This window comes from Anolis sagrei, chromosome 11 (genome assembly GCF_037176765.1).
Source record: "Anolis sagrei isolate rAnoSag1 chromosome 11, rAnoSag1.mat, whole genome shotgun sequence".
Lineage (NCBI taxonomy): Eukaryota > Metazoa > Chordata > Lepidosauria > Squamata > Dactyloidae > Anolis > Anolis sagrei.
In genome coordinates, this window is record NC_090031.1 from 21,189,620 (window position 1) to 21,213,637 (window position 24,018).

At 41.5% G+C, this 24,018-nt stretch overlaps 1 protein-coding gene and 1 long non-coding RNA gene across 3 annotated transcripts in view; both read right to left on the reverse strand.

Annotated features, from left to right (window-relative positions):
• NF1 (neurofibromin 1) overlaps positions 1-24,018 on the reverse strand; it is a 252,287-nt gene that overhangs the window by 186,077 nt on the left and 42,192 nt on the right. For both annotated transcript variants that reach the window (XM_060757064.2, XM_060757062.2), the window contains exons 9-20: positions 23,280-23,453; positions 20,920-21,042; positions 19,432-19,506; positions 17,622-17,753; positions 16,435-16,569; positions 15,483-15,596; positions 14,449-14,528; positions 8,371-8,494; positions 6,487-6,642; positions 1,972-2,218; positions 1,786-1,859; positions 146-229 (exon numbers count right to left, since the gene is read on the reverse strand). In XM_060757064.2, coding sequence (XP_060613047.2) covers positions 146-229; positions 1,786-1,859; positions 1,972-2,218; positions 6,487-6,642; positions 8,371-8,494; positions 14,449-14,528; positions 15,483-15,596; positions 16,435-16,569; positions 17,622-17,753; positions 19,432-19,506; positions 20,920-21,042; positions 23,280-23,453 — 1,518 coding nt within the window. The remainder of the gene's footprint in view (positions 1-145; positions 230-1,785; positions 1,860-1,971; positions 2,219-6,486; positions 6,643-8,370; positions 8,495-14,448; positions 14,529-15,482; positions 15,597-16,434; positions 16,570-17,621; positions 17,754-19,431; positions 19,507-20,919; positions 21,043-23,279; positions 23,454-24,018) is intronic.
• Positions 10,039-10,826, reverse strand: LOC137097690 (uncharacterized). The gene is made up of 2 exons (XR_010910359.1): positions 10,504-10,826; positions 10,039-10,468 (listed from the first exon to the last, which is right to left on the reverse strand). It is a non-coding gene; the product is annotated as an uncharacterized lncRNA (long non-coding RNA).

A 24,018-nucleotide genomic window follows, 5' to 3' on the forward strand; every position in this document is an offset into this window, starting at 1 on the left:
TAAAAAGTTTCTATTCTGAACCATCGGAATCCTTCAAGTAGCATGGCAGCAGGCTATCCTGGATGGAGGGTATCCAAATCAATTTTAGACCTAAAAAAGAAGCAAAGAAAGATGCCCTGATACCGTGTAACAGTCTCCACTTTACCTGGCCATCTTCCATTTTAGTCTTTGGATAGTTGAGGATGAGTTTCGTCGCTGCTTCCCATTTTAAATGTGTATCTTCCCAAGCCTGAAATGCAACAAACAAACAAAAAACCATTATTCAAAACATAAAGAGACCATTAAAGACCTATCTTTTCTGGCAGGCCAACCCAGTTATTTCTAACTATAGATTTAATATTGTCTTCTGTTGACTGTATTTTAATCTTTCTTCTGTGTATTTTAATGTATGAATTTTAATATGTTTCATAATGATGTGTTTATAACTGTTGTTAACCCAACTTTGCTCTATGCCTGTGAAACGTGCACTGTCTATAGACGTCACATACAACGTCTGGAACGATTCCATCAACACTGCCTCCAGGAAATCCTGCTAATCTCTTGGGAAGACAAGCGGACAAATGTCAGCGTGCTAGAAGAAGCAAAGACCACCAGCACTGAAGCGATGGTTCTCCGCCATCAACTCTGCTGGACTGGCCACATTGTCTGGATGCTTGACCACCGTCTCCCAAATCAGTTGCTCTACTCCGAACTCAAGAACGGAAAACGGAATGTTGGTGGGCAGGAAAAGAGATTTCAAGATGGGCTCAAACCAACCTTAAAAACTCTGGCATAGACACCAAGAATTGGGAAGCCCTGGCCTGTGAGTGCTCCAGTTGGAGGTCAGCTGTGACCAGCAGTGCTGCAGAATTTGAAGCTGCACGAAAGGAGGGCGAAAGAGAGAAATGTGCCAAGAGGAAGGCTTGTCAAGCCAACCCTGACCAGGACCGCCTTCCACCTGGAAACCAATGCCCTCACTGTGCAGATCAAGAATAGGGCTCCACAGTCACCTACAGACCCACCCTGGAAGATTATCCTACTCGGACAACGAGGGATCGCCTAAGTAAGTAAAGTAGGTAAGTAACTGTTGTGCCCTGCCTTGACCCACGAAGAGAGGTGGGTAAAAAAGGTATTGCTGTTATTATTATTATTATTGACACAAAAGCACAGTATGTCACAGCAAACAAGATCTATATGTTGGATTTCGTATCAAAAAAATCACAAGTTGAACCCTTCTCAAGCATCTAGAACTGTTTTTCTAAAACTTCCTGCCTTTCTCCATTATCCAGAGGATATTGGCAATTGGGTCTCTCGTTTCTCTGCATTTTCTAAACCCAGCTTGTACATCTGGGAACTCTCTCTCCATGTATTGCTGGAGTTTTCCTTACAGGATCTTGAGCATTACCTAACTGGCATGTAGAATCATAGAATCATAGAATCAAAGAGTTGGAAGAGACCTCATGGGCCATCCAGTCCAACCCCCTGCCAAGAAGCAGGAATATTGCATTCAAATCACCCCTGACAAATGGCCATCCAGCCTCTGCTTAAAAGCTTCCAAAGAAGGAGCCTCCACCACACTCCGGGGCAGAGAGTTCCACTGCTGAACGGCTCTCACAGTCAGGAAGTTCTTCCTAATGTTCAGATGGAATCTCCTCTCTTGAAAGATGAAATAAGTGTGAAATAAGTGTCACTGTACGAAGGTTTGAGCGTTCTTTAGCATTTCTCTTTTTTGGTATGGTGATGGAAATATTACTGCCAACTACTAAAAGTGAATAGTTGTGTAAGGGGAGCAAGGGAAGAACATACCTCAGTGTTACCTGATGTTGGGTGCTCAATTCGCCTCAGCAGTGCCATCACTCTTTTCTGGAGCGCAGCTCTTCCTAAAGAAGGGCAGTCCAAAACAAGATTTTTCAATTTAAGGGGTTACAGTGAGCTACAAATCCCAATACATAAACTTTCAAGAGCACTATTAAACAACTGAGTGAGTCTTACCTGTTGACATCACATTGCTCACAGACGCAAACTCCATAAAGGTGTTATAGTTAGGCAGGAAGTTGTGGACTGATACCTCGTCGACTCCACACCGGATGTCCGCTTCCTCACAAAGGTGTCGGAAGCAGGACATGGCCACCAGAACGGCCTCTGCATCGGGGCTCCAGAGAGACATGTAAAGGGCCACCTCCAGCTTGGTCTGGGCCTGGCGACAAATCTGTGTCCCACTGCAACCTACAGTGCTCTCCTTAGGAGACAGAACATAGGCAGACTAAATGTTATTATTAACTCCACTGGCTACCGATCTGCTACCGGGCTGAATTCAAAGTGCTGGCGTTGGCCTTTAAAGCCCTAAACGGTTCTGGCCCAAGCTACCTATCCGACCGCATCTCTGCCTATGAACCCACCAGGACTTTGAGATCTTCCGGGGAGACCCTGCTCTCGATTCCGCCTGCTTCTCAAGCTCGGCTGGCGGGGACGAGAGATAGGGCCTTCTCGGTGGTGGCTCCTCGGCTGTGGAACGCCCTTCCTACGGACATTAGACTAGCACCATCTCTAATGGTATTCCGCAAAAAAGTGAAGACCTGGCTGTTTGAGCAGGCGTTCGAATAATTAGTGCAATGATTGGTTAATGAACACTGGAATGGAACAATGGATGACGAATCTGGAACATGTTTTTGATGACGAGACGACAGTGAATGGGTATTGTAGTAACTGTTTATCAATTGTGTAATGTGTTAGGTTGTTAACTGTTACTATACTGTAGCACTGAATTTTTGCTGTTCGTATTTGTTGTGAACCGCTGTGAGTCGCCTTCGGGCTGAGAACAGCGCTACATAAGTAAGGTAAATAATAAATAATAATAATAAATAATAATTATCCACATCAGCATCCGCTTTTTAAAGGGGGAAATTCGATAACCAGAGTCACATTCACTTACAGAGTAAAAATCCATGCAAACTACAATTACGTTACTTATTGCACAGTTGTGTCATGTACCCCTCTCCTTCACAGAAATAATAATAATAATCTATATAAATAAAAATGTAATGTTCATTTGTGGGATTAACATAACTCAAAAACCACTGGACAAATTGACAGCGAATTTGGACACAATGCACCTATCAGGCCAACAAGTGACCATCACTCATAAAATCACTAGAAAACACAGCAGAAGATCCTTTAAAAGCCAAAAAAATTAAAAATACATTACAATGCATGCGCAAAACCACATACATACACATATATACAAATATATACACACACATAACACATATACACATACTGGGCCACAGCAACGTGTGGCAGGGGGTGGCTAGTAATAGTAGTAGTAGTAGTAGTAATAATAATAATAATAATAATAATAATAATCTTTATTTATACCCCACCACCATCTCCCCACAAAGGGGACTCGGAGCGGCTTACATGAGGCCAAGCCCAATGATTGAATCATAGATTGAATCATGGGCCATCCAGTCCAACCCCATTCTGCCGAGAAGCAGGAATATTGCATTCAAATCACCCCTGACAGATGGCCATCCAGCTTCTGTTTAAAAGCTTCCAAAGAAGGAGCCTCCACCACACTCCAGGGCAGAGAGTTACACTGCTGAACGGCTCTCACAGTCAGGAAGTTCTTTATTTATTATTTATTTATTTATTTAAAACACTTATAATCCGTCCTTCTCACCCCGAAGGGGACTCAGAGTGAAACACAACATATACATGGCAAACATTCAATGCCTGGGTACAATACATAAACATTAAAAAACATTTATCTAAATATTAAAATACACCATTTAAAATAACACAATTTAAAATTTAAAATTTAAAACCGTCCTAGCCATCCGCATCAAATCCAATTGGCCATGTCATCTTTCCCACTGTCGCTTCATTGCCCTGTCCCGAAAGCTTGGTCCCACAGCCAAGTTTTTACCATCCTTCTAAAGGACAGGAAGGAAGGAGTTCCATAGCCGGGGAGCAATCACCGAGAAGGCCCTGTCCCTCGTCCCCACCAATCGCGCCTGTGACAATGGCGGGACGGAAAGCAGGGCCTCCCCGGAGGATCTTAATCTCCGCGATGGTACATAGAGGGAGATGTGTTTGGAAAGGTAATTTGGGCCAGATCCGTTTAGGGCTTTATATTCTTCCTAATGTTCAGGTGGAATCTCCTTTCTTACAGTTTGAAGCCACTGCTCCATTGTGCCCTAGTCTCCAGGGCAGCAGAAAACAAGCTTGCTCCCTCCTCCCTGTGACTTCCTCTCACATAATTACACATGGCTATCATATCTCCTCTCAGCCTTCTCTTCTCCAGGCTAAACATGCCCAGCTCTTTAAGCCGCTCCTCATAGGGCTTGTTCCCCAGACCCGTGATCATTTGAGTCACCCTCCGCTGGACACATTCCAGCTTGTCAATATCTCTCTTTAATTGTGGTACCCAGAATTGGACACAGTATTCCAGGTGAGGTCTAACCAAGGCAGAATAGAGCATGGGGAGCATGACTTCCCTGAATCAAGACACTAGACTCCTATTGATGCAGGCCAAAATCCCATTGGCTTTTTTTGCCACCACATCACATTGTTGGCTCATGTTTAACTTGTTGTCCACGAGGACTCCAAGATCTTTTTCGCATGTACTGCTCTCGAGCCAGGCATTGTCCCCCATTCTGTATCTTTGCATTTCGTTTTTTCTGCCTAAGTGGAGTATCTTGCATTTGTCACTGTTGAACCTCATTTTGTTAGTTTTGGCCCATCTCTCTAATCTGTCAAGATCGTTTTGAATCCTGCTCCTGTCCTCTGGAGTATTGGCTATCCCTCCCAATTTGGTGTCGTCTGCAAACTTGATGATCCTGCCTTCTAACCCTTCATCTAAGTCATTAATAAAGATGTTGAACAGGACCGGGCCCAGGACGGATACATTACAACAAAATAAATTGTAAACAACAAAAATAACATCACAATAAATAAGCCATTCAAGTAAAATAAACAGTGCAAAATAACATAATGGAAAATCAAAGACAGCGGGTGGGCCAAATGCACAACATAAAATGATAAAACTCTGGATGAGATAGCAATGAAAAAGGTATATTTGTGGGGGAGGAGCTCACAGGGGATGGAGCAGTGGAACCAGACGCAGAGCCTTTACAGCAGTGGCACCATCACTCTGGAATACACTGCCACCCGAAGTCCGTGCCTTGCAGGACTTATCAGCTTTCCGCAGGGCATGTAAGACATACCTGTTTCGACAGGACTTCGATTTTTGATATTGCTGTTTTTAAATTGTTTTAAATTGTTTTTAAATTGTGTTAGATTTTAGCCATTCTTGTAAGCCGCTCCGAGCCCCAGGGGAGTGGCGGCATATAAGTTCGAATAATAAATAAATAAATAAATTAGACTTTCAATGAGGTGGAGGGGAAGTGCAATATGAGGAAAACACTATGGGTGAAACAACAGGAATTGAATATATGGCCACTCTCCAAAGTTTGCAGAAACGGGGGGGGGGGGGGGGGGGGGACCACCAGGCGTAATACCTGATCTTTTATGTAGCAAACTGGTTGATTTATACTGTACCCCATTATTATTTTAACTTTGTTCTAGTTACTATAACATTCCAAACTACCCCACAGCTGGGGAAAATGGTTAATCTATTCACATAGTAATTTACTGGATTTCCTCCATACTCCACAATGGGGTAGACAGTAAATAAAAAACAACACTAAAAAAACAGGGAATTCCAGATTGGAAACAATCATGGCCAGCTAACACTTCCCAACAAAAGATTCCCCCAGGCAGGAAGCAGTCAGACTTTGAAGCTGCAAGGCTATTCAATGCTAATCAAGGTGGCCAACTGCAAAATTCACATTTGCTTCAAGCAAACAAGAGTTCTTTCTGTGTAGTCGAAGGCTTTCATGGCCGGAATCACTGGGTTGTTGTATGTTTTTTCGGGCTATATGGCCATGTTCTAGTGGCATTCTCTCCTGATGTTTCTCCTGCATCTATGGCAAGCATTCTCAGAGGTAGAGAGTTCTTTCTCCCATTCTACAGATAGATAAATCTCACTTGCTTAATTTCCAATAGCCCTCACAACCTCTGTGGATATCTCTCGTAGATGTGGGCAAAACGTCAGGAGATAATGCTTCTGGAAGATGATCAGACAGCCTGGAAAATTCACAGCAACCCAGTGATTCCAGTCATGAAAGCCTTCAACAACACATAGACCATTATAGTTCATAGGCTAGAGTTAGGAGTTTGTGATAACACTTCTTTATCTTATTTGGTCTCAAGGATGTTACAAAAGCCCTTTGCATACGGATATTCCAGACAAAAATGGCTGTGTTTTTTAATTCAGTCACATTAAGTCCTGAACATCTCAATGACAACACTGCTTGCTTTGATTGATCTAACGATCTGAAATGAGAAGGCCCAATGCCAAGCTGAGAGCCCAGTTTGATTTGCGCTTTCCAAGACTTAAGTCTAAGCAATGCCCCAGATGGCATCGTTCACTATGGTGTTACTCACCATGCAGAAGCTGCCTTTGCCTTTCCTGAGTGCGGTTCCTTGGATACAACGCATCATCTCTTCGTGGTCAAGAGAAATCTGACCAGCTCCTCCTCCAGAGACATCGCATCCAACCCCATAAAGGAAGAGAAAGGGGCAGGAGCTCCTATCTGATTGCTACAGAGAAGCGAGAAAAAATAATAATTTAAGTGTCACCCAACTGTTCTAATTTTTAAAAAGGGCTGAAAGAAAAATGGCGCATTTCTGAAAGAAGGACATAAAAATACTTTAGGCAGGACTAAAAACAATGTATACATTTGAGACAGAACAGCTGAGGAGAGGAATGTACTACCCAATTCTGAGGACATTTTGGAATAAATTGGCTCAAAGAGTTCGCTCATGCTTCTGAACCAACTCATCATATTGCGGCAGTAGGTGAGATAGTAGTCTGGAAGCAATACAGCGAGGAAAGGAAGAAATAAGACCTATTAGCTATTACCCGTGCCTTCCTGGATGGTGACGGAATTCAGTTTGTAATGTGAGAAAACTTAATAATAATAATAATAATAATAATAATAATAATAATACAAGGATTTAAAGATAGAACTACAAAGACTCTGGTACAAGCCAGTAAATATGGTCTCAGTGGTGATCGGCACACTGGGTGCAGTGCCTAAAGACCTTGGTCTGCACTTAAACACAATTGGTGCTAAGAAAATTACCATCTGTCAGCTGGAAAAGGCCTACTGGGATCTGCATGCATTATTCGCCAATACATCACATAGTCCTAGACCAGGGGTCCTCAAACTAAGGCCCGGGGGCCGGATACGGCCCTCCAAGGTCATTTCCCCGGCCCTCACTCAGGGTCAACCTAAGACTGAAATGACTTGAAAGCACACAACAACAACAATCCTATCATATCGCCAAAATCAGGTCCACACTACCCCACTGAAATACTAATACATTTATATTTGTTAAAAACAATACAATAATTAAAATAAAGAACAATTTTAAGTATTGTCGAAGGCTTTCATGGCTGGACCTCACAACCTCTGAGGATGCTTGCCATAGATGCAGGTGAAACATCAGGAGAGAATGCCTCTAGAATATGGCCATATAGCCCAAAAAAACCTACAACAACCCCAAAATTTTAAGTGTTTTTGCACTACAAATAAGATATGTGCAGTGTGCTTAGGAATTCATTCATGGTTTTTTCAAATTATAATCTGGCCCTCCAACAGTTTGAGGGACTGTGACCTGGCCCTCTGTTTAAAAAGTTTGAGGACCCCTGTCCTAGATACTCGGAAAGTGTCTAACGTATGATCCAATACAACTGCCAGCATAGTGATCTTGTTTGCTGTGTACTAATCTTGTTGTGTATCTAATTATTATTATTATTATTATTATTATTACTATTTTACTGACACAAAAACACAGTACGTCACAGCAAATGAGATCTCTCTGCTGGATTTCGTATCACAAAATCACAAGTCGAACACTTCCCAAGTGTCTAGGACTGTGTGATGTATTTTCGAATGATGCACGCAGATCCAAGTCAGGTGGCCTTTTGCAGTTGACAGATCGTGATTTTGTCAATGTTTATTGTTTCCAAATGCCGGCTGAGGACTACTGGGACCACCTGTACTGGTTTATGCCAGAGCCTTTGCAATTATTATTATTATTATTATTATTACTATTTTATTTATATTCTGCCCTCTCTCTCCAAGTGGACTCAGGGAGGATTACAACAAAAGATGGCAAACATTCAATCCCAGATCCAATACATAAATAGAAACATAAAGCAATCAGTTAATCTCTACATCTAATGCAAGCAAATGTTTGAAAGGGTCATTTTTCCAACTCTATGATTCTATGATTTCCTGGGCAATGGAAGCATGCACTTACTTTGTTTTTCAAGAGAAATTTGTTCCTGCAGATCAGAATCTCTCGCAGCCACTTGAGGATCTCTGTGCTGCTCAGAATCTGATTACTTGTGAGTCTCTTGCATATACAGAACAACATTTGAGAACTGCAGGAACATGAAATTAGGAAAAAATATTCTCGTTAGCCCTTATCAACCTTTTCCATATCTTTAGCAATATTTAAAGTAAGCATTACAATAATTATGACAAAAGATGCAGAAGTATTTCATCTCTTCATAGGACCCCACTGAAGGATAGGGTGCTTACCTGTAACCATGTTTCTTCAAGTGGTCATCTGTGAAATTCACACCTTATGTACGTGATGGCCTGGGATTGGGGCCTCAGTTCCTTTTTTGCCGCAAAGCAGCACCTTGGGATCTCTTTCTCTCACTGTATTTAAAAAATGTTTTTTCCATCTAGTTCAGGGGTTCTCAAACTAATTTCTGAGGGCCTCCAAGGTCATTTACCTGGCCCTCACTCAGGGTTAACCTAAGTCTGAAATGACTTGAAAGCATACAACAACAACATCTTGGGAAGCCTGATTATTATTATTATTATTATTATTCTGCCCTCTCTCTCCAAGTGGCCACAGTGGTCCACGCTCTTGTTACATCCCGAATAAATTACTGCAATGCACTCTACGTGGGGTTGCCTTTGAAAACTGTTCGGAAACTTCAGTTAGTCCAACGGGCGACAGCTAGATTAATCACCGGAGCGTCATACAGGGAACATACCACCCCTCTGTTGTGTCAGTTCCAATTGCTGCCGATCCAGTTCCGAGCACAATTCAAAGTGCTGGTTTTGACCTATAAAGCCCTATACGGCTCCGGCCCAGCGTACCTGTCCGAACGTATCTCCTTCTATGTCCCACCTCGGAGTTTAAGATCTTCTGGGGAGGCCCTGCTCTCAGCCCCGCCTCTATCACAAGTGAGGCTGGTGGGGACGAGGGACAGGGCCTTCTCAGTGGTGGCCCCTCGCCTGTGGAACTCACTCCCCGGGGAAATTAGGTCATCAACATCCCTCCTCTCCTTCAGAAGGAAGCTGAAAACATGGATATGGGACCAGGCCTTTGGGTAATCTGGCAGACTGACAAGGTAATGACGACCAGAATTTGGAAAGGACTATGGTAATGCTGAATGGACTTACGGACTTTAGAACTCGGTGAACGTTGGCCACTAGATTAGCTTTTTAGTTGTTATTGTATTAATTGAATGTTTTTAATTATTGTGGTTATTGTTGTTATGTATTTTATCTGTTGAATTGTTGGCATCGAATTGTGCCAGTTGTAAGCCGCCCTGAGTCCCCCCAGGGGGTTGAGAAGGGCGGGGTAGACGTGCCGAAATAAATAAATAAATAAATAAACAACCCTATCTCATCAGCCAAAAGCAGGCCCATACTTCCCATTGAAATACTAACAAGTTTATATTTGTTAAAATTGTTCTCCATTTTAATTATTGTATTGTTTTAAGTGTTTTTTGATCTACAAAAAAGATATGTACCGTCTGATATGCAGGATGGGGGTGTAACGTCTTAGGAGAGAGGAGGGACGATTTATTATTTATTACTCTTAATGGTGCCACCAATGTGTGATGTGAGGTATTATTGGGAGATATGGCACACTGGACGCAGAATTGATGGAGGTGAGGCAGTCTTCAAACAAAAGTTAACAAGTTTATTGAGCACAAAGCGTGTGGTTGCAAGTTGTAACTTTTCTTATAGAACGCAGAATAATGCTTGGTTAGTTGAATGTTACACTTTTTCAGGTTATACAGTATCTTCCTGAGGTGAAGCACTTATTACAGAACAAAGTTCCAATACAGGGATGTCTCCCTTATCTGATCCTCCCTTGATCAGATACTTAATAAGCTTATTCTTTAGCCTTTCTTTAGACTAACGGAATACTGGTTATGTTTCCCTTATCAGACTCTCTGGCTAAGAAACTTCCAGTAGCTTAATCTGGCTTTCCAAAGCCTCGAAACTTTGCTTCACAATTCACTCTTTTACAGCTATAACCTCCTAATCTTTCCTCTACCAATTCCTCACCCTCCAATCTTAACTCCTGACTGCTCACTCCTCTAACCCTAAACCCTAACTCTGACTGTTCACTCCTCTGAACCTAAACCCTAACTCTGACTGAACTTAAACTGTCGTTTTTCAAACTCTCCCCTCTAAGCTCCTCCCACTTCTCTACAGCATCGTCTCCATGGTAACACACTCCTCTCAGCTAGGCCGCTCCAGCATTAGTGCAGCCAATCTAAACACAAATACAGTTAAAGTCATACAATTTATAATCAACTTCTTTACACCTTCCCCCCCCAGAAAAAGTTATTTTTGGGCCATTCTCAGTCCCGGAATGGGCAAAAATAATTCCACAAATTATCCAACAATATCTAAATACACAATATTTCTGAAATGCAAACATATTATGGTTAAATACATTATAATTTATACATACAAACCTTTAACCTTACGAAATTCTAGATCATCTATGGATGTGGTATCAAAGTCTCACATTTTTAACGTTTTTCATATAAACAATCTATCTAAACATTTCTATATTTATATATATATTTGTAAATATTTATTGCCTATTGCAAAACGTATATACCTACCACACTTTAATATAATGGGATTATATCTTATACCTATGGTATGAAATATATACAGTTCACCACTGTAATGGCATCATATATTTTATAAGTCTGCAATAAAACAGTATACCCATTTTTTAAATATTACACTATACTATATTATACATACATTACCTTTATATAATTTAGATCTATCTGTGATCATCTTCTATCTATTCAATTCTACATATCAACATCAAATATCCTTGTCCAAATGTGTTTCTATCCCATTAACATATATAATTGACCTTCTACCTAGTTTGGTCAATTTATAAGACATTTATCTATATACCATACCACAACTTTTCTCCATATATATGGTCCCAATTTGTTAATAGCCGATACAATAGTTAAACTCCCACATTTGATCATTGACATAGATGTCTTAGTGTCCAATGTCCCATGGTTCAAACACAACCGCAGTTGTATTGGACCAACTGTCCACAGCAATGTCTCTTTAAGATGATCTTTTAGCTTCTTTCTTCCACTTCTTCGTTTCTTCTTTTTAGGTTTCTTCTTTTGTCTTCTTTGGATGTCTTTTCGATGATCTGGAGATACGGTTTTCTTTCTCACACGACGTCTGCAAGTCTTTTCTGCTCTCTTTTTTGCTGCTGGGGTTTCTTCTTTTAATCTGACCTTCCAATTATCAGGAACAGTTCTGTTACCATCGAGTTTCAGGGCTTGAACAACAGCTTGCTTTAATGTAGCATCAGATTTTAGTGAAGTATCTGGAATCCCTCGAACATCTTCTCTTGGCACTGAAGAGAATTCACTGTCCTTGGAAGAACGAACACGAATACTGTCCTTCTTCATGGCAAGCTCATCACTGCTATCTGGACAAACTTCTAAAGCTAGAAATTGCAGCTTTTTCTTTTTATCACCACCAATACAGTCTGCGTACATCAGCTCTCCTGTCAGTCCATCAGCCCGGCCTCCACTCTCTCCTTCCTCTCCGTTCAAGGATAAAGGAGATCTCTCTTCCGACACATGGCCAAATCTTCTTTTTCTGCTCACCCTCTCTTCAGATGTAGACACATCGACATGTTCAGAGTTAGCAAGGAAGAGTTGATCTAATGTTTTACTCTCAGCAAAATGTCTCTCTTTTTCACCATCATCTGTCATAGGGTACAATCTTGTATTTATCATTTTGTTGATGCCAGCTCTTTGATAAGTTTCACTTAAACTCTTATCTTCAGCTATAGTTCCATTCTTTAGAACTTCTTTTGTATGATCATCTGGAACTTTTATAGTGGATGAATCATGTCTTGAAGTCATCTTAACTTCAATTAGCCCTTCAGGTGTTTGGATCTTTGTTTCACATAAGGTCCTTGGATATTTTGAACTCTCATCAGTTTCTACTGTCAAATCAAGAGTCTGTTTTTCTTCAGCTTTCTCTTTTGATTTTATTTTATTGTCTTTGTCAAAAAGTTCAGCTGAGGTAATTTCTTTATGTGGAGCTGAAGGAAATACATCTTTTAAGGTCAAGGATTCCTCTTTCTCCTCAGAGTTTATCACTTGTCTTTCCAGACCTATTGTTTCTATACTCTCTTCACTGGCTCTCAAATAATCAACCACTGGAATCGGCTCTGCTGCAGGGCTTGTTCCTCGTTTGCATGGTCTCTTCTGGCTGTACACTTCTGACTTTATATTTGGAACACCATCTTCAGCAATAAATCTATAGGGTTGTTCTTCTGCTCTTTGTTCCTGTTGAATTTCTCTGACTCCTCCTGTCTTCTTAATAAGCTCAGCAACCGTAGTGCTAGATTCTGGATTCTCATCCCCATCCTGTTGTATGGTGAAACACATGGCTTTTTGATCAGGGCTTTTGTTGTTATATTCTTCCTCCTCACACGTCATTCTCCAGTTTTCAATCTTTTTAGCCAGATCATTTCCAATTAAACATCTGTATGGTATGTCTGGTAGCCATATTTCAATGACTTTTACCTCACAATTTATTCTCAAAGTAGTCTTAAGGCACTTGATCAGTTGTTAAACGGATCCCGTCGTCTGCCACCAATTTGTAACGTCTTAGGAGAGAGGAGGGACGATTTATTATTTATTACTCTTAATGGTGCCACCAATGTGTGATGTGAGGTATTATTGGGAGATATGGCACACTGGACGCAGAATTGATGGAGGTGAGGCAGTCTTCAAACAAAAGTTAACAAGTTTATTGAGCACAAAGCGTGTGGTTGCAAGTTGTAACTTTTCTTATAGAACTCAGAATAATGCTTGGTTAGTTGAATGTTACACTTTTTCAGGTTATACAGTATCTTCCTGAGGTGAAGCACTTATTACAGAACAAAGTTCCAATACAGGGATGTCTCCCTTATCTGATCCTCCCTTGATCAGATACTTAATAAGCTTATTCTTTAGCCTTTCTTTAGACTAACGGAATACTGGTTATGTTTCCCTTATCAGACTCTCTGGCTAAGAAACTTCCAGTAGCTTAATCTGGCTTTCCAAAGCCTCGAAACTTTGCTTCACAATTCACTCTTTTACAGCTATAACCTCCTAATCTTTCCTCTACCAATTCCTCACCCTCCAATCTTAACTCCTGACTGCTCACTCCTCTAACCCTAAACCCTAACTCTGACTGTTCACTCCTCTGAACCTAAACTCTAACTCTGACTGAACTTAAACTGTCGTTTTTCAAACTCTCCCCTCTAAGCTCCTCCCACTTCTCTACAGCATCGTCTCCATGGTAACACACTCCTCTCAGCTAGGCCGCTGCAGCATTAGTGCAGCCAATCTAAACACAAATACAGTTAAAGTCATACAATTTATAATCAACTTCTTTACAGGGGGGATTGATTTTTGTCATTTGGGAGTTGTAGTTGCTGGGAGTTATAGTTCAACTACAATCAAAGAGCATTCTGAACTTCACCAACAATGGAATTGAACTAAACTTGGCACACAGAATTCTCATGACCAAGGAAATACTGGAAGGGTTTGGTGAGCACTGATCTTGAGTTTTGGAGTTGTAGTTTACCTACATACAGAGAGCACTGTAGGCTCCAGCAATGATGGATCTGAACCAAATTTGGCACGAATACTCAATATGCCTAAATACTCAATATGCCCAAATGCTGAATAGACCTTGACATTTGGGAGTTGTAGTTGCTGGGATTTAAAGTTCACCTATAATCAAAGAGCATTCTGAATCCCACCAATGATAGAATTGTGCCAAACTTCCCACATAGAACCCTCATGACAAACAGAAAATACTGTGTTTTCTGATGGTCTTTGGTGACCATCTAACACCCCCTCGCAACTCCCCCAGGGGTCCCAACCCCCCCAGGTTAAGAAATGCTGGCATAGAAGGAATATGTTTTTTGTATTAAAAATCCATGCTTTTCTCATTTCTAGCTATGATACAGATCTAGAAAGCATCCAGTTTACAAATTCGAGATAAAACAGTATATGTTTACCTGATCTCCCAAAAGGTTTCAATGGGCGCATCGGGATTCCATAAATCAATGCTGTCTAACTGATGAAGCACAAGCAGGGCCTGAACATATAAACACAAAGGAGCCTCTCAATACATATAAGACCAGCAAAGAAATACTCAGAATAAAATGAGGCACAAATTAGGTTCTACTACGTTCTCAGTTCTACTTTTGCCACTTCGAGCCGTATTTTCCCATTCGGAGCCATAATACTTTTGAATCGACCACATATAATGAAATCCCGAAGCTCAGACAAAGGGACAAAATTATGACGATAGCACGGCAAACCATATTTTATTCAGCCCCAGTGGCACAATGGATTATCCAGTGATGGGCAACCTTTTGAGCTTGGTGTGTCAAAATTTGCCAAAAACCTGAGCATAACTTGGGTGGGGTGTCAACTTTGAGAAAAAAACACCCCATAATTTTGCAATATTTATAGTTTAAATAAGAAAAATGTATATTCCATGCTTAGTTATGGAGTGAACAATGCTCAAACGTGCAGACTTTTACAAATTTAAGGATGGAATTAGATTGGCCGCGTGTCATCAAAAATAGCCATGCGTGTCAGTGCTGACACGCATGTCATAGGTTCACCATCACGGGATTAAACCCTTGTATCAGCATGAATGCTGTTCAAAAGGTCAACGGTTCGAATCTGGGGAGTGGGGTGAGCTCCAGTCTATCAGCTCCAGCTTCTCCTGTGGGGATATGAGAAAAGCCTCCTACAGGATGGTAAAACATCCAGGTGCCCCCTGGACAATATCCTTGCAGACGGCCAATTTTCTCACACCAGAAGCGACTTGCAATTTCTCAAGTCGCTCTGGACACACAAAAGTCCTTCTCTTAAAAAGTAGAGTGATGGGTCACAGCCTTAAAACTGGCTGGCATCAGCTTTAGCACATGGCTTTGATGTCGAATTTCGAACTCTGAAAAAGGGGAGGCCGTGTGAGGCTTCTCTTGCTTATTCCAAGGAATGGGCCAGGATGTAAACACAAAGCACGCAGGTTCCTTACCTCCATGGCTTCTTGTGCTATTTCCGGCATGCTAGACTGGGGCACCAACTGGACAAGGCCTGTGATGAGTTCAGCCGTGCTGCCCTGTGTCTCAGGCCCCTGTTTCTTTGGATTCTGCATATGAAGATATGGATTTGTAAGCTTATGTGGGGTCCCGCAGGGCTCTATTTTGCCCCCCATGCTCTTTAACATCTATATGAAACTGCTGGGTGAAGTCGTCTGGAGTTTTGGAGTTCGGTGCCATCTTTATGCAGATGACACCCAACTCTACTACTCTTTTCCACCTAATTCCAAGGAAGGCCCTTGGTTACTGGACAAGTGCCTGGCCGCTGTGACGGTCTGGATGAGGACGAATAAGTTGAGGATCAATCCTGACAAGACAGGTCAATCGCAGACCAGATCAAGGTATAGGGTGGCAACCTGTGCTTGGCAAAATTGCACTGTGAACCCAAACAGCTATGGATCTGGGCCAAACTAGGAACACATGCCTGATATGCCGAAATGTGATGACTGGAGGGGTTTGGGGAGAGCTTAGCTGCCTTTCTGGGAGTTGTAGTTCACCCACAACTAGACTTCCATCAATGATGGCCCTGGAGCAAACTTGGCACACAGAACCCCCATGACTAACTCAACCTACTGGAGGGGTTTGAGGGGACCAACTCATCATAGTGGGAGTTGTAATTTACCATACAACCATAGAGCAAACTGAATCCCACCAATGATGAATCTACAGCAAACTTGCCCAACATAACAAACTTTAAGTACTGATGGACTATCTCAGGGTTAACCTGGCATGGTGTGAGTTGTAGTTCAACCACAACCTAATGCATTTTGCACAATTAAAAAACTGAGTTTTTCAAATAACCAGGCAATGCCAGGTTCCCAGCTAGTAAGCAAATAAACAATAGTGCAGTGAAAAGAACAACAACAGTGCACATAGATTTTCACTTACGCAGAGCAAGAGCTTGGGGTCCGCATGGATGAGTTTGACCATGGATAACAACAAGACCTTATAATGCCTTGTTTCCACGTCTGTAGGCTTTTCTTTAAATTTAAGGCTTGACATTTTCTCTTTAAATGTAAGACTCTAGAGGAGAAAAAAAATCACTGTCAACACTCTCTTAAAAGCATCCGCGGTAGCTATTTAACCGCTAGCTACAGAAAAAATTTGGTGACTGGAAGGTCGGCAGTTTGAAGCTGCGGGTTGGGGTGAGCTCCTGCTGTTAGCCTTGGCTTCTGCCAATCTAGCAGTTCGAAAACATGTAAAGTGAGTTGATCAAAAGGTATCGCCTCAGCAGGAAGGTAAAAGGCACCCATATTCCCCATATTTTCCAAAAGTCTGTTTGTTTACATATTCCCCTTTTAATTTTAATATTTCAAGTTAGCTTATCATTAATTGCTATATTAATCTCCTGTGCTATTCTACTAAAATAAAATAATATAATATATTGTATATACATATAATATTTATAATATAATGTACTACAATATGATAATAATAATAATTTATTATAATTATATATTTACATTACTTGTAATATGACTATGGAATAGTAAAACAACATGAGTTGGTTGGTCCTGGTGAAGGGGGCACAAACTAAGGGGAAGGGGAAGAGGGGAAAAAATATATAATAATAATTATAAAGAAATACAATATGTACAAGTGGATAAGAGGTGTGTGATAGAGTTATATGTAGCACAAGTTGTAATGGAAATTTAAAAATAATGATAAGAAAGATGTTTTTGATGTTTATTTACTGTTAGATTGTATATAATATGACATACTCTTTTGTCTAAGATACTGTAAAAACAGAGAAGAATGTATACTTATACATTTTGTTGGGCAAATTTATAAATAAAATCTTTGAAATGAAAAAAAGAAATGTTTTTTCATAAACTTCATTCAGCAAACAGGTGAAAACAAGCTACGTGTTCCACCAATGTAATGGAGGCACATGATTATGACTTCACCGACCCCTCCGCAATGGTCTGCTCCAGAATTAGACTTTTGGCTCTGTTTTGATACCCGTTCCCATGATACCACATTACCACGCTTGGAATTATAACAGTCCGTCCACCCCGCCCTCATTAAGACACCAAAGAACAGCAATAAATGACAGAGAAGGAGCAGCGACCCACCGGTGTCATGCGAATTGGAGTGTGCACACCGGAACCCTGAAGAGCTTTGTGGAGGGTTTCGCTGAACATGCTGCGGAGTTCCACAGAATGACAATAGACGGCATCAATCTTGGGCCACCACTCCAGTGCAGACTGAAAGGAAGAAGAGGATCAAAATATAATGAGTTAGGAGAAAATTTAGGGCAGTAGCCTAAATCTTACAGATTACAACGTGTCAGTAAGTTCTTATTGTGTTGTCAAAGGCTTTCATGGTCGGAATCACTGCACTGCTGTGAGTTTTCTGGGCTGTTTGGCCATGTTCCAGGAGCATTCACTCCTGATGTTTTGGCCACATCTATGGCAGGCATCCTCAGAGGTTGTGAGGTCTGTTGGAAACTAGGCAACTGGGATTTATATATCTGTGGAATGATGTCCAGGATGGGAGAAAGAACTCCTGTCTGGGTTGTTGTAGGTTTTTTCGGGCTATATGGCCATGGTCTAGAGGCATTCTCTCCTGACATTTCGCCTGCATCTATGGCAAGCATCCTCAGAGATAGTGAGGTCTGTTGGAACTAAGAAAAAGGGTTTATATATCTGTGGAATGCCAGGCAATCAAATGCTAATCAAGGTGATCAGTTGAAACATTCACACCTAACTCCAGCAGACAAGAGTCTTTTGTCTCACCCTGGTCATTCCACAGATATATAAACCCTTTTTCCTAGTTCCAACAGACCTCACTACCTCTGAGGATGTTTGCCATAGATGCAGGCAAAACGTCAGGAGAGAATGCCTCTAGACCATGGCCATATAGCCCGAAAAAACCTACAACCCAGTGATTCTGGCCATGAAAGCCTTCGACAATACATTGAACTCCTGTCTTGTTTAAGGCAAGTGTGAATGTTGCAATCAATAATAATAATAATAATTATTATTATTATTATTATTTAAAACTTCTCAACCTCCGCAGAGGGACTCAGGCCGGCTAACAACAGAAAATCCATACACAAATAAACTAATAACATAATAACATTAAAATACAAACAGAATACAATATATACATTATTGTATTAAATACATTAAAATACAAACATAAAGCCAAATCGTCAAGATAAAATCACGTTCATCACAATCTGCCAGTGTGGTCAGTAGTTATTAGGTTATTGCTGAACTCCCCAATCATTCTGAGAATGCTATGCCCCAGAGCCAGGATTTCACTAGCTTTCTGAAAGTCAGGAGGGAAGGGGCAGATCTAATCTCCATCGGGAGAGAGTTCCACAGCCGAGGGGCCACCACCGAGAAGGCCCTGTCTCTCGTCCCCACCAGACGCGATTGCAAGGGTGGTGGGACCGAGAGCAGGGCCCCTCCAGAAGATCTTAACAACCTTCATGGATCATAGGGGAGAATCCGTTCGGACAGATAATAATAACAATAACAATAACAATAATAATAAATATTATTTATACCCCGCCACCATCTCCCCGATGGGGATTCGGGGCGGCTTACATGGGGCCAAGCATGAACAGTATATTACATCAAGATAAAACCAAAACATAATCAACGGCTTTGATTATCATTGAATAGCCTTGCAGCTTCAAAGCCTGGCTGTCTCCTGCCAGGGGGATTCTTTGTTGGGAGGTGTTAGCTGGCTCTGAATGTTCTTATTCATCCCCCTCTTAAAAACATCCAAGAAGCTGAAGTAAGAGCAAACTGTGGTCAAACCACCTTCTGATGGTCATTTTGGTTATTCCGAAAATGTTAATGGCTAGCACTCCCCCACCATCACCTGTTTCACTATAATTTTGTGAAATTTAAAGAAGCATAAATAACTTACGTTTGTGATTATACGGTGGAGTGAATTTACCAGGACGTAATGAAACGTTGGCGGGGAATTCTGTGCCAAGCAGGTCTATGAAAGAGGAAGTAGGAAATATTTTAGAGGGTTTTCTTCCAGAGAGAGCTTCTGCGCAAGGTCCATCAAAGTCAGATCGTTGTGGTTCTTGTTACATGCCTTCAAGTTGACAGTGATTTATGAAGAGTCTATCACAGGGAGCGTGCTTGCTCCACCAATGTTTAACATTTACACAAATGATCAGCTACTACCAGAAGGGACAGAGAGTTTCATCTATGCTAACGATCATGCCATCACCACTCAAGCATTGCGCTTTGAAATGGTTGAAAAAAAAAGCTCTTTGAAACTTGAAGTGCTCTTACTGCCTATTACAGGGAAGACCAGCTGATTCCTAATCCATCTGAAATGCAGACATGTGCTTTTCACCTTAAGAACAGACGAGCAACTCAAGCTCTGAGGAGTATCTGGGAAGGAATCCCACTGGAGCATTGCAGCACACCCAAATACCTGGGAGTCACTCTGGACCGTGTTCTGACTTACAAGAAGTACTGCTTGAATATTAAGCAAATGGGTGCTAGAAACAATTATCACACGAAAGATGACTGGCACAACCTGGGGATCACAACCAGATACAGTGAAGACACCTGCCCTTGCGCTTTGCTACTCTGCTGCTGAGTATGCATGCCCAGTGTGAAACACATCTCACCACGTTAAAACAATGGATGTGGCTCTTAGTGAAACATGCCGCATTATCACAGGATGTCTATGCCCTACACCACTGGAGCAATTGCAATATTTAGCTGGTATCGCATCACCTGGAGCGTCAAAACCTTCCCATTGGAGCGGTACCTATTGATCTACTCACATTTGCATGTTTTCAAACTGCTAGGTTGGCAGAAGCTGGGGGTGACAGCAGAAGCTCACGCTGCTCCCCGGATTCGAACCTGCGTCCTTTTGGTCAACAAGCTCAGTAGCTCAGTGCTTTAACCCACTGCGCCACTGGCAGTATATAATATAGATATATAAATAATATAGATATTATTTATATAGATAACTGTATTCTCAATTCGCTTCTGATAATTTATTTATTTACTAGCTGTACCCGCCACGCGTTGCTGTGGCCAACCTTCCCTCCCTCTTTCTCTCCTTCCTTCCCTCTTTTTCTTTCCCTATCTCTCATCTTTCTTCCATCTCTACCTGTTTCTTTCCTCCCTTTCTTTGCTCTTTGGTTACATCCTTCCTTCCTTCCTTCTCTATCTTTTGTTCCTTCTCTCCTTCCTTCTCTTTTTCCCTTCACTTTTTTATTTCCTTCTCTCCTTCCTTGCTTCTCTATCTTTCTTTCTTTTCTTCTTTCCCTTCCTGCTTCTCTCAAATCCGTAATTGCTAAGAAATTAATCTCTATTAATCAATTCCACATCCCAAAGGCTCAAAAATAGATTTGGGATCTTTTAAGAAGCGCCCCAGCCTCACCTTGAAGTGCTGGTTGTTTTTTGGGTTGATGCGAAAGCAGGACACCAAGCAGTCGATCATGAGGTCGATGTCAGCATTCTGGTTGTTTTTTAAGAAAGGCTTGTTAGGGTTGAACAGCAGGTTCTAGAACACAACAAACATGGGCTCTGGTTATTATTCACCCTTCTGACCCAATATCTGTGGTGCTGTGATCAACTTCTTTCTTAAATAAAGCTTCCAGACTTTTGATTTCCAAAACAGAGGTTGCTACATGACAGTATCAGTGGAAAAGAATGCAATATGTTGTGTGGCTAATACTTTATAGCAGTGTTACTCAACTTTTTTAATGCTGTGACCCCTTAATACAGTTCCTCATGTTGTGTTGACCCCCAACCATAACGTTATTTTCGTTGCTACTTCATAACTGCCATTTTGCACCATTATGAATCGTAATGTAACTATCTGATAAGCAGGATGTATTTTCATTCACTGGACCAAATTTGGTACAAATACCTGGTACGCCCCAATTTGAATACTGGTGGAGTTGGAGAGGGGTTGATTTTGTCATTTGGGAGTTGTAGTTGCTGGGATTTATAGTTCACCTACGATCAAAAAGGATTCTGAACTCCACCAATAATAGAACTGGACCAAACTTGGTACACAGAACTCCCATGACCAAGAGAAAATACTGGAAGGGTTTGGTGGGCATTGACCTTGTGTTTTGGAATTGTAGTCCACCTACACCCAGAGAGAGAATTGTGGACTCAAACAATGATGGATCTGGACAAACTTGGCACGAATACTAAATATGCCCAAATGTGAACACTGGTGGAGTTTGCGGAAATTGGACCTTGCCATTCAGAAGTTGTAGTTGCTGGGATTTATAGTTTACCTACAATCAAAAAGCCCTTTGAACTCCACCAATGATAGAATTGGGCCAAACCTCCCACACAAAACCACAATGACCAACAGAAAATATTGAAGGGATTTGGGAGGAATTGACAGTGATTTAGGGCAGATGTAGTTTGTCTACATCCAAAGAGCACTATGAACCTAAATAATGATGGATCTGGACCAAATTCTGAAGTCAGTCCCCTCGAAAGGGACTGCCTCACCCCCTACCAACCCCAGAGATCCCTCCATTCTGAGGACCAAGATTTGTTGGAAATTCCCAATGTCAAGACCTTGCGTCTAACAGCAACCAGACGCAGAGCCTTCACAGCAGTGGCACCATCACTCTGGAATACTCTGCCACCTGAAGTCCGTGCCTTGCGGGACTTATCAGCTTTCCGCAGGGCATGTAAGACATAAATGTCTTTGACATTGCTTTTTTAAAATTGTTTTTAAATTGGATTTTAGTTTCTTCTTGTAAGCCGCTCCGAGCCCCAAGGGAGTGGCGGCATATAAGTTTGAATAATAAATAAATAAAAATAAAATAAAAATTTGGTACAAATACTCAATACACCGAAATTTGAATACTGGTTCGGTTGGGCTTGATTTTGTCATTGGGAGTTGTAGTTGCTGGGATTTATAGTTAACCTACAATCAAAGAGCACTCTGAACCCAGCCGACACTGAAAACTCGTGGGGGTTGAGGGGTGTTTTTGAATTCTGGGAGCTGTAGTTCACCAACACTCAGAGAGCACTCTGAACTGAACTGTTGGTGGAACTAGTAAACTTGCCACACACACCCTACATGTCAAACTTTCAATACTGGTGGGGTTTCGAGGGGACTGACCTCATGACTGCTCTGCCCTCCCTGCTTGGGGTCTCAGAAACAGCCCTCCCCTTGGTTGAGAGGCCAGCCAATCACAGCAGGAGGAGGGCTTTTGGTGATTTGGGGGAGAGGCTGTTTTGGAATTCTGGGAGTTGCAGTTCACCAACATCAAAAAGGAAGAGAAGGATAGACGGAGAGATCTTCAGCCTTCTCTGCCAAAGGGGTTCCTAAGGCCATCTGAAATATATGTTTTCTGATGGTCTTTGGTGACACCTCTGAAACCTACTAGTGACCCCCCAGGTTGAGAAATGCTATTTTAAAAAAAATAAGAGCAGGAAGAGTAAGATTTAAGGAATGTGTAACCACATTCTCACGCGAAAGGAGAAAGCACACTTCTGGCAAACTCTTTATCAGATAAGAAAGAACAAAACACGCACACACATACTTCAAATGACCATCCTGGGGTGAAACAGATGACCAATCCCACAAGCCAAACAATAAAGCCTCACCTTGATTGTCACTGCTTCGCAAATAGTGGACGACCTGTGCAAGATTATTTCGAATCCTTAAGCTTTACTGACTAGAAAAACTTCCCCATGGCTGAGCTGTTTAAAAGTAAAAGGCTGTAAAGTGTACTACACCATTCTTTAACTTCCTTCCCTTACCTTGAGATCAACCACCATGGACTGCACAAGTAGGAAAATGACAGAGTTGTCTTCCCAGCTGATATAGGTTGAGGCTTTGCACAATTTCACACAAGCAATGGCTGCACTTTCGGTGAGCTGCCGGCTTCCACTGTGGCCTGCAAGTGCCTTCCTGAGGTTGTCCAGAAATACCTTCTGCAAGATTCAAAACAGGAGGTGTTAGAACGCCAAATCTGAGGCATCTGGATGCCATTTTCAAACTGACCACCCCAGAGGACTTCATCATTGGCTCTGGTGTGCAATGTGCTTTATGCCACAGTCATTACAGTTTATGCCTATGTTTATGTTTTATATATATATATATAAAAATACTCTGTGCATAATGAGTTCCTTAAAAACAAAAAAACCCAATGAACGAAATCACCCCAAATTTGGCAACAAAACATCTCACTACACAAGGAGTGACCATCACTCAAGAAAATATGATTTTGTCATTTGGAAGTTGTAGTTGATGGGATTTATAGTTCACCTATAATCAAAGAGCATTCTGAAATCCACCAACGATGGAATTGAACCAAACTTGGCACACACACCTCCCGTGACCAACAGAAAACACTAGCAGCGTTTGATGGGCATTGACCTTGAGTTTGGGAGTTGTAGTTCACCTATATCCAGAGAGCACTGTGGACTCAAACAATGATGGATCTGGACCAAACTTGGAACGAATATTCCATATGCCCAAATATGAACACAGATTGAG